Here is a 13112-nt window from a genome sequence, read left to right as displayed (position 1 = left end):
AATTAGAACATAGATAGTGGCGCTCTACAAGTCGTTGTCTTTCCTCAGGGGTGTTGATGAGAAATCGAGCACAGTGCCGAATAGAATGGCGACCATGGCATAAAAGGCATTTGTACGCGTCATCAAATGGCCGTATTGGTAACATTTCTGCAAGAAGATATGATTAGAGATGTGCAGATTAGTGAAGTATAATTAAGAATAAGTATAGACGTAATTTAAGCAGTGCGAGGTGTTTTTTTTTTTTTTTTTTTTTTTTTTTTTTAATTTTTGGAGTCTGGGGCATCAAGCGGCAACACCACAAGTTTATGTATGGGTCTGGTAAGAGTTCCGCTTTGGGTTTTGACGATAGCGACTCGTACTCTATCGTCTGAGCCACGAACAGTTTCAATTACCCTTCCCAATTGCCATTCGGTGGGACAGGTGAAATCCTTATGAATGATAACCAAGTCATTTGGTTGAACATCTTTTTGGGGGGTTTTCCATTTATTACGTTTTTGTAGTTCATGGAGATATTCTGTTTTCCATCTGCGGCAGAATTCTTGGTTCATGGCCTTAACTTTTCTCCATCGGCTAAGCAGTGAATAGTTCAATGAAATTTCTTCAGGTTCAGCAGGACTAAGTAGAGTGGATCCAATTAAAAAATGTGCTGGTGTTAGGGGTGACAAATCTTCAATGTTGTTTGACATGGAACATAAAGGCCGTGAATTAAGACAGGCCTCGATACTAGCCAATAATGTACAAAATTCCTCGAAGGTGTAACGAATTTGGCCGGAGGTTTTCTTTAAGTGAGACTTAAAGCTTTTCACGCCCGCCTCCCATAAACCGCCCATATGAGGGGCAGAGGCGGGAATAAAGTGCCATGACAGGTTTTGGTGACCATAATGTGAGACAACATTGTCTTTTAAGGTGATAATATGTTGTTTGAAGTTTCTTTCTAGTTCTCGAGCAGCTCCTAGAAAATTTCTCCCATTATCAGAATAAACTTTGTTGGGACATCCACGTCTGGATATAAAGCGGGAGAATGCGGCAAGAAAGCAGGAAGTTGTTAGGTCACTAGTCATTTCTAAATGTATGGCCTTAGTGGCAAAGCATATGAATATACAAACATATCCTTTAGTTGTCCTACAGCAACGACCCGCAAAGCTTTTTACGTCAAAGGGGCCGGCAAAGTCGACGCCTGTATTGACGAAAGGGCGACTAATTGTGACGCGTTCAATTGGTAGCTGAGCCATAATTTGAGTTTGTAATTTACGACGATGAATCATACAGACTTTGCAATTATAAATTACTGTTTTTATCAGATTTTTGAGCTTTAATATCCAGCATTCTCGTCTGATTATGTTCAACATGAGTCGATGACCTCCGTGGAAGGTTATTTTATGAACAAACTCAACATAAAGTCGAGATAATCTGCTATTATATGCGAGAATAATTGGATGTCGTTCATTGTGAGACATACATGTAGCAGCTGCTAAACGTCCATTCGCACGTATTATTTTTCTATCGTCCAAATATGGATTTAGTGATATTATAGAGCTGTGGGCTGGTATTGGTTTATTTTGAGACAAACACCAATATTCTTCCGAGAAGGACAACTTTTGAGAAAGGTGGAATAACCGGTTCCTGGCAGTTTTTATTTCATGATATTCGAGGTTACATGAAGTATAAGTGATATTGTGACGGTAGGAAGGGTGTGAATTGTTGTAGAATCGAAAGATAAATGCCAGTACACGAATTGCACGATTCAAACTGGAGAAACGAGTGAGGATATCTACCTTTTCTGACGATCTGGTAAAATATACTTTGATATTCTTTTTTTCTTCGGTGGTTTCTATATCATTGGGACATGACGGCCAAATAAAATTTTTCTCATGAAGCCATGTAGGTCCGTTCCACCATAACCTGTTATCTTTTAATTCCGAAGGAGTCAGCCCCCGCGTTGCCAGATCGGCGGGGTTGTGATGAGTATCGACATGAGCCCAACATTTGTTTCCGACTTTTTGTAGAATAATGCTGACTCGGTTTGCGACAAACGTTGTCCAAGTACAGGGGGGTTTCTTGAGCCATGCTAAGACAATGGTTGAGTCCGTCCAAAGAAATAAGTAATATTTTTTGATGTTGAATTTTGGTATACTACTATTGACTAATTCAGCGAGCAATACTGCGCCACATAGTTCTAAGCGGGGGAGCGATTGTTTTTTAATGGGTGCCACTTTAGTTTTGGCGACTAGTAAGTGAACAAAAATTTCATTATCCATATATATTCTGACATAAATGGTAGCGGAGTAAGCCAACTCCGATGAGTCACAAAACCCGTGGAACGAAACATCACATTCTGGCGAATAATGAACCCATCTAGGGATAGTAATAGAATCCAAATCGTTGTATGTATAAATAAATTGTTGCCATTCGCATAAGGATTGAGGCTTTAGGTAATCATCCCAAGCAAGATCATCAAGCCACAACTGTTGCATAAAAATTTTTGCCTTTACAACGACAGGAGCCAGCCAACCCGCGGGGTCGAATAGCCTGGCGATTATAGAGAGCACTTCCCTTTTCGTGTAAGACGATTTTTTAGGAAATTTTTCGGAAACAAAAAAGAAACTGTCGACTGAGGCGTTCCACCGTACACCCAAAGTTTTAGTTGTGCTGTTATCGTCGAGACATACAAAACTTTCATTTAATAAATGTTCTCTAGGTAGGTCAGATAATATATCAGGTGAATTTGCAGTCCATTTGCGCAATTGAAATCCCGCGGAGTTTAGTATATTTCTAAGTTGATTTTTGGTTTCTAAAGTCTCTTTCAAAGTGTGAGCTCCTGTGAGGACATCGTCCACATACATGTCGTTTAATAGAACTTTAGCTCCTAAAGGATAATTTTCTTCTTCATCAGTTGCAAGTTGATGTAGCGTGCGCAGGGCTAAAAACGGCGCACAATTCAATCCGAAAGTAACCGTTTTTAGCTGGAAATCTTGAATGTATTCTTCAGAGGATTTACGGAACAAAAGCCGCTGGTATGAGGTGTGGTCTGGATGTATTAAGATTTGTCTATACATTTGACTTATATCGGCATTAAAAACAAATTGAGGAAACCTCCATTTTAAAATTAGACAGGAAATGTCCGCTTGCAATGTGGGACCCGTATATAATAAATCATTAAGGCTGTAACCATTAGACGAGGTGCATGAAGCGTTAAAAACTACTCGTAATTTGGTTGTAGTTCGATGGGGTTTGAAAATACCATGATGTGGGAGATAGAAATGGGGTGGGTTGTCACTGTTTACCGGAACATCAACCGGCTCCATATGGTTTTGACTTAAGTAATCGTCTATTACTTCTTCATATAGTTTCTTATATTCTGGACTACGATTCAAAGATTTTTCGTTTCGTAAAAATTGTGTAAGTGCAATATGTCTGCTAGAGCCCACTCTTAATGTAGTAGAGCAAATTCGTTTGAATGGTAGTTGGACCATATATCTACCATTTTCTAGACGCTTGGTAGTAGATGCATAAATCTTCTCACACTCTTTGTCATCCTCGGATAAAATAGGTTGCGGAGAGATTTCTTCAAGTTTCCAAAATTTTTCCAGTTGCTCATTTATTGAAACTTGGGTAAAATGGGATAATCTTGTCTCACGAAAAGTGTTACTATTGGGGGCTGGACCTGTTAATATCCAGCCGAAAATTGTTTTTTGAGCAATCAAGGAACCAAAAACACCATGTTGAATTCCTTCTTGTACTATGGTTGGATACAAATCTCCTCCAAGAAGAATTTCGATGGGATTGCTCTGGAAAAATTGTGGATCAGCAAGTTCCAAATGCGGTAAATTTTCCATCTGTGGTGGAGTGAAAGAATATGTAGGTATTTTCCCTGTCACTTCTTTTACCACGAGAGCCTCAGCATTGATTTGTAGTTGAGGTCGATTAATTGAAGATATGGAAAATGTAGCTAACTTCTCTGATTTGGTTATCACCATGCCTCCAACACCGACTATTTCTGCGGAAATTGGTTTAGTTGGTAATTTCAAACGTTTTTGTAAACTTTCTGTGATAAATGAATCGTCAGAGCAAGGATCTATAAGCACGCGAGCTTTGTAAGAGACATCAAGGTGATTGATGTTTACCCACGCAGTTGCAAGAACCACCTTCTTGCCGACTGAAGTTGCATGAGTTTGGACTCTTTCAGAATCTGAGGTATTTGTTGTTGTGGACTGTATATTCATGGTAGAGGGTTGTATTTGAGTGACATGTGAAGCATGAGCTTGTTGATTTGGATTTATACGAGCTTCAGATGATGTTGGCTTTGGGTTATCATCATATTCTCTATGCAAGAGACTGTGGTGTTTAAGACGACATGTAGAACAGGTGTTAGAACTTTTGCAGTTGGGGACTAGATGACCCGGGGAAAGGCAATTTAAACAAAGTTTAAATTTTTTTACTAATTTCGATCGATTTTTAACGTCCATATTTAAAAATTGGGAACATGATCGAATTGAATGTGATTCGTGACATAAATGACATTTTTGAAGATCCACTTTAGTATGATGAGATTTGAAGCGATTGAGCGGTGGCGGGTTTGGTACCTTAGTGGTTTGGCGGTCGGTCGATTTTGTAGAGAGATTAATTAAGTCGGCGACACTTTCTAGGGCCAAAAAGCGTTCGGTTAAAAATGAATTAAAATCTTCCCATTTGGGTAAAGATGTTTTATCTTTTACGGATTGTTCCCATAATGTTAATGTGTGTTTAGGAAGCCGAGTGGAACATAAAAATACGAATATTGGGTCCCAAGACTCGGTCTTGATGTCATATAATTGTAATACAGAAATACAGTTATTTATTTCTCTTTGTAACCGTTTTAAATTTGGGGCAGTCTCTTGAGAAATAATTGGTAAATTAAATAGAATCTTTAATTGTGAATTTACCAGTATTCGTTTATTCTCGTATTGTGACCTCAAGTTCTCCCAAGCGATTCGAAATCCCTCGTCTGTCATTGGAACATTTCTGTTAATTTCCCGAGCTTCTCCCTCGGTTTTCTTTAACAGATGATAAAGTTTTTCTACCGGGCTGAGATTTGCATTATTGATATATATGGCGACAAATAAATCCCGAAATGTGGGCCATGATACATAGTCTCCATAAAAAATTCCCGTATCGCATGGAGGGACTGAGACATTCGAAACTTTCTTATTTTCTGTTGTGACAGTGGAAACACCTAAATTTTTTATGGCTTGGTTTATTATACGATTACACCTGATATAGCATTGATGGTTATTTTCTTGTTTGTTAACAGCACTAAGAGCGTCATTGCCGTCTAATTTGTATTTTCCTACAATACAAACTTTGTAGGCATTTTCGCATCTCTCCCATTTTTTCATTAATTCTTGCCTTTCTAATATCCAATCATCTTCTAAATATTCCTTGCGATCTATTCTATTTAAATACTCCTCAAATTTTACAAGCTCATCAGCATAGGCGGTGAAATCATCGAGGACAGTCATTGTGACAAATTATTGTATATGTTTGGTGTATATATAAAGTAATGAGACAGCCAACCTTCGTTGTAGGTATAAATGCGGAGCAGCAAATTCTAAATTGTTGTTGCAAAAAGGGGAATTTTCTCACCTTATGTGAGAATGTAGAGATATGGTTTCTTGCTCTTGTGCAAAGAGAACCAGAAATTGGAATGGAAGTGTCTCTTTTTGTTTTATGCGGCGAAAATTGAACGGTATCTGTCCAATTACGGTATCGAAATTTCGCGAAAATTTTAAGACATAAATGATTATGTAATAATTATGTTGTGTAATTCATATGACGTGTGATGTGAGCGGGTATATCGTTTAGGATCGACATATAAATAAATATAAAGGAAATCAGAGTACGCACCTTGTGATTTCAGCTCTGTTTATTTATACCTGTTGTATGTTATTGTGGGACATACTAGTTCTGTTGCAGTTAGGTTCCTCTTTCTTATATTTGTATTTTGTGTATCATCACTGCTTGTATTTTTTTTGTTTTTGTTAGATTGTCACTCCACTTTTCACTTGGAATATTTTTTTTTTTTGTTTTATACATAAGTTTTTATGTATTCACTTTATATGCGTTTGCGTTATTATTGTTATTTATTTATTTATTTATTTTATAAGGTTTTCATACACGTATGCATATTCATTTTCCGAATGTTTTATTCCTATATTTGAGCCATACACGGCTTTATGAAAGATTTTGTTATTATTTTTTTTCCACAATGTTTTTTTTTTTTTCATTACATTTTTATGGTAATTAATTTTCACTGACTTTTTTGTCACTTGCACTTTAATCCGGTTCCGATGGATCATGTTTATGTTCCTAGCGTTGGTGGTTTCGCGGGTCATCGAATAACAAACCTCTTTGATTCTGAATAACCGTATAGAAAATTCAAAGTCATCGCGTTTATTAATTCGTTATAATCCAATCAAAATAATATATCTTTTATTACAAACATATTATTTAATCCTTAATTTTACTTTTGAGACATCACTGTCACTAATTATGGTTTATAAAAGGGTTTCTTGTTTAGCATGACAATACGCCACTTTGTTCTATTCGTCTCACACCGTTTTGCTTTTTTCACCGATCACCGCGTTTGCTATATGGTCACCAACTAACTGTCTCATTAAGTTCTTTTTACTTTTTGAAAAAACCCAGGAGAACAACAATATATAAAAAAGAAGGAAGAAAAAATACTTACTGGAATATACCCGTTGTATGTCTGTCCAATTTATTTACAAAAATGATCTTTGATTGTATTAGTGTATGTGTGAGCATAGAAACATTACAAAGCACACGAGATATTACGAACGGCGTTTAATAAGAATGTTAACGACGGGAACATACCCGTGCCAATACAATGAAAGCGGTTTATGTTGTTGCGGTTTGCGTTTGACGTGAACAAAGTACAAGCATATAATTTTCATAAACTACCATAATATGTTTGCGACTTATATTTTGTCGTCATTTTGCTACAGATAAAAAATTGCAGTAAACAATTGGCATCTTAAAATATATATGCCTAAGGGGAAGCATAAAATGTTTGAACAATACAAACCATATTTTTTTTGGACAAATTCTGAAAATATATATGCTTGAAGCAGAGTGTGTTTGGAAATATATGTTACAGAAGCAATTTTTTTCTGAGGTAATATTAATGCCAACATTTGGTGGAACATTACTTCTCAGCCAATTCGAAACCTCTCTTATTGCTAATATTTCAGCCTGGAAACATAACAGTGATTAGGTAATCTTTTCCCTATTCGAATTTCCAGATCTTTAGAATATACTCGCAATCCCACTAGTCCATCAAATTTGGAACAATCAGTATAGAAATCTATATATCGTTTATTCCCCGGGAGCCACAGTGAAGCAATGGTTAGCATGCCCGCCTTGCAAGGTCGTGGGTTCGATTCCTGCTACGACCGAACACCAAAAAGTTTTTCAGCGGTGGATTATCCCACCTCAGTAATGCTGGTGACATTTCTGAGGGTTTCAAAGCTTCTCTAAGTGGTTTCACTGCAATGTGGAACGCCGTTCGGACTCAGCTATAAAAAGGAGGTCCCTTGTCATTGAGCTTAACATGGAATCGGGCAGCACTCAGTGATAAGAGAGAAGTTCACCAATGTGGTATCACAATGGACTAACCTAACACCAAAAAGTTAACGGTGGATTATCCCACCTGCTGGTGACATTTCTTCTGATTGTTTCAAAGCTTCCCTAAGTGGTTTCACTGCAATGTGGAACGCCGTTCGGACGCGGCTATAAAAAGGAGGTCCCTTGTCATTGAGCTTAACATGGAATCGGGCAGCACTTAGTGATAAGAGAGAAGTTCACCACTGTGGTTCACAATGGACGGAATAGCCTAAGTGAGTCTAATAAATCGGACTGCCACCTAACCTAACCTGTGTGCGCCACGCCTCACTGTTGGGAATTAGAGTTCCAAACTTTTTGTCTAAAAGTGGTTTCCCAGAGTGTAATCCACTACGTTAGGCGCATCTGACATTATTTTGAGTTTAAGCATTTGTATGTAACTCCGATCAATCTGACATCTATTGGTTAGTATATTGATCGTCGATTTAGATGTCCGTCTGTCTTTCTGTCTGCCCATCTGTCATGACTTATATTTTACGCAGAAAATACATTTAACATTCCCTTTAAATGTGCCGAATTTGATCCAAATCGGTTTAGGTATAGATTAAGCCTACATACATATATCCTTCCTGTTTAGGCAAGTGTGACCAAAATACCCATCTTAAAAAAATATTTTCGTGAGGCCAAAGATTTCATGTCCTTAAAATACGTATGCGAATTTTGCTTAGCATAGAGGACGAATTTCTCTGATATAAAGTTGTTTTTTCCTCGTCCAAAAGTTGCAATTTGCAACTTTTTGCAAAGTAAAAAAGTGTTCAAAAATAGGACATGATTTTCACCACTTAACATTAAAGACGTTTTTTATTTCAAACATAACGTAAACATAGGCAAAATTAAAATTTAAAAGAGAATTGTGTCTTAAATGTATCATTACTCTAATTTCCATCTTATTTGGCTCGAAATCAATAGCGAGATCATCAGCGTAAAGGCAAAAGCTACGATGAGCCCGTCGTAAAAGGTAAACAAAACACTACTAACGTTGTCGTTAGAATTGTTGTTGTGTCCTTGAAACCAGTTTCAAATAGTTATCAATGTAGTTGTTGTTGACTAGAAACAAGACATTGTGTGATCGTTCACCAATCAGGTGAATTCAGCAATGCCTCTAAAAATAGATTTCAATCTGTTGTTGCAGTAATGTAAAAACAAATTGAAATCGAAAAAATAAGATTAAGAGATTTTAGCTATATGAGAAGATGATGCACAGTGGTGGTGAAAAAATGATTCAACTTGGGAGAAATGATTCTCGTATGTAATTTTCCATAAGAAATTAGCATATAAGACCCAAATTGAATCATCTCACCCAGCCAGACCTTACTAGAGACTAGAGAAATGTGGATTAGCCAACACTGAAACATATGTATAGTCAGGCTTGTAAGATGGGTATCTGGCATTTTCTTTTCAATAGCTGCGAATTTTGAAATTATTTGATGACAATCGCTTCAGACACGCGTGAATGTATTAAAAAATTATAAAAAAAAATAATAAAAATTTTGTTATTTATCAAAACATCACAAAATTTTTTAATTCACACACAAAACACTGATTTCGAATCACACCTTAGGGAGCGATGTATATTCATTGCAATCGCTGTTGAAAAGGTAGACATCCATCCTATTACAAGCCCATGTTAAATTCACCGCTTCTGCCCCAATTTTGCATCACTTTCGGATCGAAAAAGAACATTTCCATTTCTTTTTTGGCTTCGCGTTTTTATACCCTCCACCATAGGATGGGGGGTATATTAACTTTGTCATTCCGTTTGTAACACATCGAAATATTGTTCTAAGATCCCATAAAGTATATATATTCTGGGTCGTGGTGAAATTCTGAGTCGATCTGAGCATGTCCGTCCGTCAGTGCTGCCGCTACTACTTCAATCGAAGTATTTTGCTTCATTTTCACAAAATTTACTTCGTCACTCCTTCTTGCAAAAATCTGCTTCACGTTTTGTTCTGCTTCAAGTTTTTATTTTTTCCCCATATTACCTAATTGTTTTTCCTATTCCTTTAATTACGATGAACATAGCGGTTTTAATCATTGAATTATTAACCGATGTGGACAAATTTTTGCATAGTTGTTAGAGGCCATATACTTACACCATGTACCAAATTTCAGCCGGATCGGAGGAAATTTGGTTCTCTTAGTGGCTCCGCAAGCCAAATCTGGTGATCGGTTTATATGGGGGCTAGATATAATTATGGACCGATGTGGACCAATTTATGCACGGTTGTTAGAGACCATATACTAACACCATGTACCAAATTTCAGCCGGATCGGATGAAAATTGCTTCTCTTAGAGGCCTCGCAAGCCAAATCGGGGGATCAGTTTATATGGGGGCTATATATAATTATGGACCGATGTGGACCAATTTTTGCATGGTTGTTAGAGACCATATACTAACACCATGTACCAAATTTCAGCCGGATCGGATGAAATTTGCTTCTCTTATAGGCCTCGCAAGCCAAATTTGGGGGTGCGTTTATATGGGGGCTATACCGAAAAGTGGACCGATATGGCCCATTTGCAATACCATCCGACCTACATCAATGACAACTACTTGTGTCTCTAACAACCATGCAAAAATTGGTCCACATTGGTCCATAATTATATATAGCACCCATATAAACCGATCCCCCGATTTGGCTTGCGAGGCCTCTAAGAGAAGCAAATTTCATCCGATCCGGCTGAAATTTGGTACATGGTGTTAGTATATGGTCTCTAACAACCGTGCATAAATTGGTCCACATCGGTCCATAATTATATCTAGCCCCCATATAAACCGATCACCAGATTTGACCTCCGGAACCTCTTGGAAGACCAAAATTCATCTGATTCAGTTGAAATTTGGTACGTGGTGTTAATATATGACCTCAAACTCTCATGCAAAAAAAAAATTGATCGAAATCGGTCCATAATTATATATAGCCCCCATATAAACCGATCCCCAGATTTGACCTCCGGAGCCCCTTGGAAGAGCAAAATTCATCCGATTCGGTTGAAATTTGTTACGTGATGTTAGTATATGGTATCCAACAACCATGCAGGAATTGGTTGATATCAGTCCATAATTATATATAGCCCCCATATAAACCGATCCCCAGATTTGTCCTCCGGTGCCTTTTAGAGAAGCAAAATTCATCCGATCTGGTTGAAATTTTGTACGTGGTGTTAGTATATGATATTTAACAACCATGCCAAAAGTGGTCCATATCAGTCCATAATCATATATAGCCCCCATATAAACCGATCGCGAGATTTGGTTTTTGAGCCTCTTGGAGGAGCAAATTTCATCCATATCGGTCTATAGTTATATATTTATAGCCCTCAGATAAATCGATCCCCAATTACACAAAAATTGGTCCATATCAATAATTGTATATAGCCCCCGTGTAAAAGTCCATATCGATTCGTAATTATTTGTAGACTTACACATACTATTTTTTGTCTAATGTATACCTCGTATGGACTGACACACAATTTAGAAAACGATTTAAGATACCACAACCCAAGTAATTCGATTGTGGATGACAGTGTTTCGTAGAAGTTTCTACGCAATCCATGGTGGAGGGTACATAAGATTCGGCCTGGCCGAACTTACGGCCGTTTATAGTTGTTTTGCTGAGTATCTCACTAACCTAAACAATGTCAAACACATAAATCTGATATGTATATAGTTTTCCTGGTATAGTTATATCTCGATGACCATACTCCTATTTATTTACAAATCATATCCAAACTTGTCGCCCATTATTTTGGTGTCATATCCACACAACATGAAAATTATCAGACATTTGACCATATTTATTTCATTTGTTAATCAGCATAACTCAACATTGATACGAAGCATCCTAGTAAAATATCGTTCGCATCGAATTCAGGTATAGCTCACAATTATATGTGTCACCAAGGTTTAAAAATTTTATGCAATATCTTCATATATTACACCTCTTGGATGTTCAATATATCATGAATATCGGTTCAGATTTATGTAATCTACATATTGTGAAATTTCAGTTTATCTCTCGAACTTATTTTTATAATAACCATCCAAAGGCTTGGGTTTTCCAAATCAGTAGGGTTGTTTCTGGTATGGTTTCACGCCCGCCCCACTTTCCACTATAATCACTTTTTTAGTTCCACAAAGAGCATTATAACTTATATTCCAGTGTCAACATTTTTAGATCTAATTAGATATGATTAGATCTCAAAATTGATCTTACCAGATATGGTGAAATATAATTTGATATAACTATGATAAGATCTGATGTTAAACTAACTACATATATGGCTATATATAATTTTATCTGCGGCGTTAGATCTAGACCAATATTGAGATATGATCTAATTCCATAGCAATTAGATTTAATCACATCTTAAAAAATTTTCGCATCTTCTCAGACCAAATCATGTGCAATTAGATCTCTCAATTTTTACTTGGGTCGGCTCATAGTTTGATAGAGCTCCAAAACCATTGACTAAGTTATTTTCTATCCTAAGATGACATCTTTTCATATGCACTGTCACTGCACATACTGTCTTTCCAATGACACATTCTACTCGTTCCATTCAAACATTGAAAAAACACTCAACAACTTCACGTTTAAAGATTTTCGAAGAGGTTTAAGAAACTAGACTCTAATGGAAAAAGTAAGCAATATCGATTTCGCATTTGTAGTTGCATTGAAGTTTGGAAAAAAACTTATTAAAAAGCTTGGGTCCCAGTACTTAGTTTGCTAAGGCACTTACTTATATGTACTTTGAAATATATATAATTTTTTCATTCGTTTTCTTTATTTTCTGCTAATTTTTTCAGTATTTTTTCTTTTTTTTTTGTATAAGACAACGGATTTAGCAAAAGACAAATAGCATTTGGCGAACTACGTCAACATTAGCTTAATGAACTGTTTTTGTTTTCCACATTTTTTCTAATTTTTAAGCCAACTTAATGAACTTTTTATGCTCATCTCTAGCAAGTGAAAAAATCTTATTCGTGTGTGCTTGTTCAAGCTAACATTATCGGAGAGTAGGAAAACCCCGATATATAGATAGCGTTGCTAAAATTAAATGCACATCCTTGATTTTTAGTTAGCCTTAACATTCAGTTGTCGCGTATATAGTATTGACAGCTGAAAGGTGATTAGTACTGAACTATAGCGTATTGCGAGAAGCAACTTTCGGCATTGTAAAGAAAAAAGATTAAAACAAGTATATACGGCCGTAAGTTCGGCCAGGCCGAAGCTTATGTACCCTCCACCATGGATTACGTAGAAACTTCTACTGAAGACTGTCATCCACAATCTATTTACTTGGGTTGAGGTATAACTTGCCGATGGCAAGGTATCTTAAAACTTCCTAACACCGTCTTCTAAATAGCAAGGTAGTCCATACGGGGTATATATTAAACTAAACAAGTATATACGGCCGTAAGTTC

General features: G+C 36.8%; 1 protein-coding gene across 1 annotated transcript; it reads right to left on the bottom strand.

The window, feature by feature from the left end:
* Nucleotides 1-260: 260 nt before the first annotated feature.
* Nucleotides 261-5498, bottom strand: LOC142225118 (uncharacterized). Its single transcript, XM_075294892.1, has one exon. It carries the CDS (start codon nt 5496-5498, stop codon nt 261-263), a length of 5238 nt encoding a protein of 1745 aa, XP_075151007.1.
* Between the last annotated feature and the right edge of the window lie 7614 nt (nt 5499-13112).

Source organism: Haematobia irritans, chromosome 2 (assembly GCF_050003625.1).
Source record: "Haematobia irritans isolate KBUSLIRL chromosome 2, ASM5000362v1, whole genome shotgun sequence".
Classification (NCBI taxonomy): domain Eukaryota; kingdom Metazoa; phylum Arthropoda; class Insecta; order Diptera; family Muscidae; genus Haematobia; species Haematobia irritans.
The sequence above is the reverse complement of the archived record's forward strand: the minus strand, read 5'-3'. Positions and strand labels throughout refer to the sequence as shown.

Excerpts from the sequence above, each read along its gene's own strand:
- LOC142225118 (XM_075294892.1), bottom strand. The coding sequence starts at position 5,498 with ATGACTGTCCTCGATGATTTCACCGCCTATGCTGATGAGCTTGTAAAA.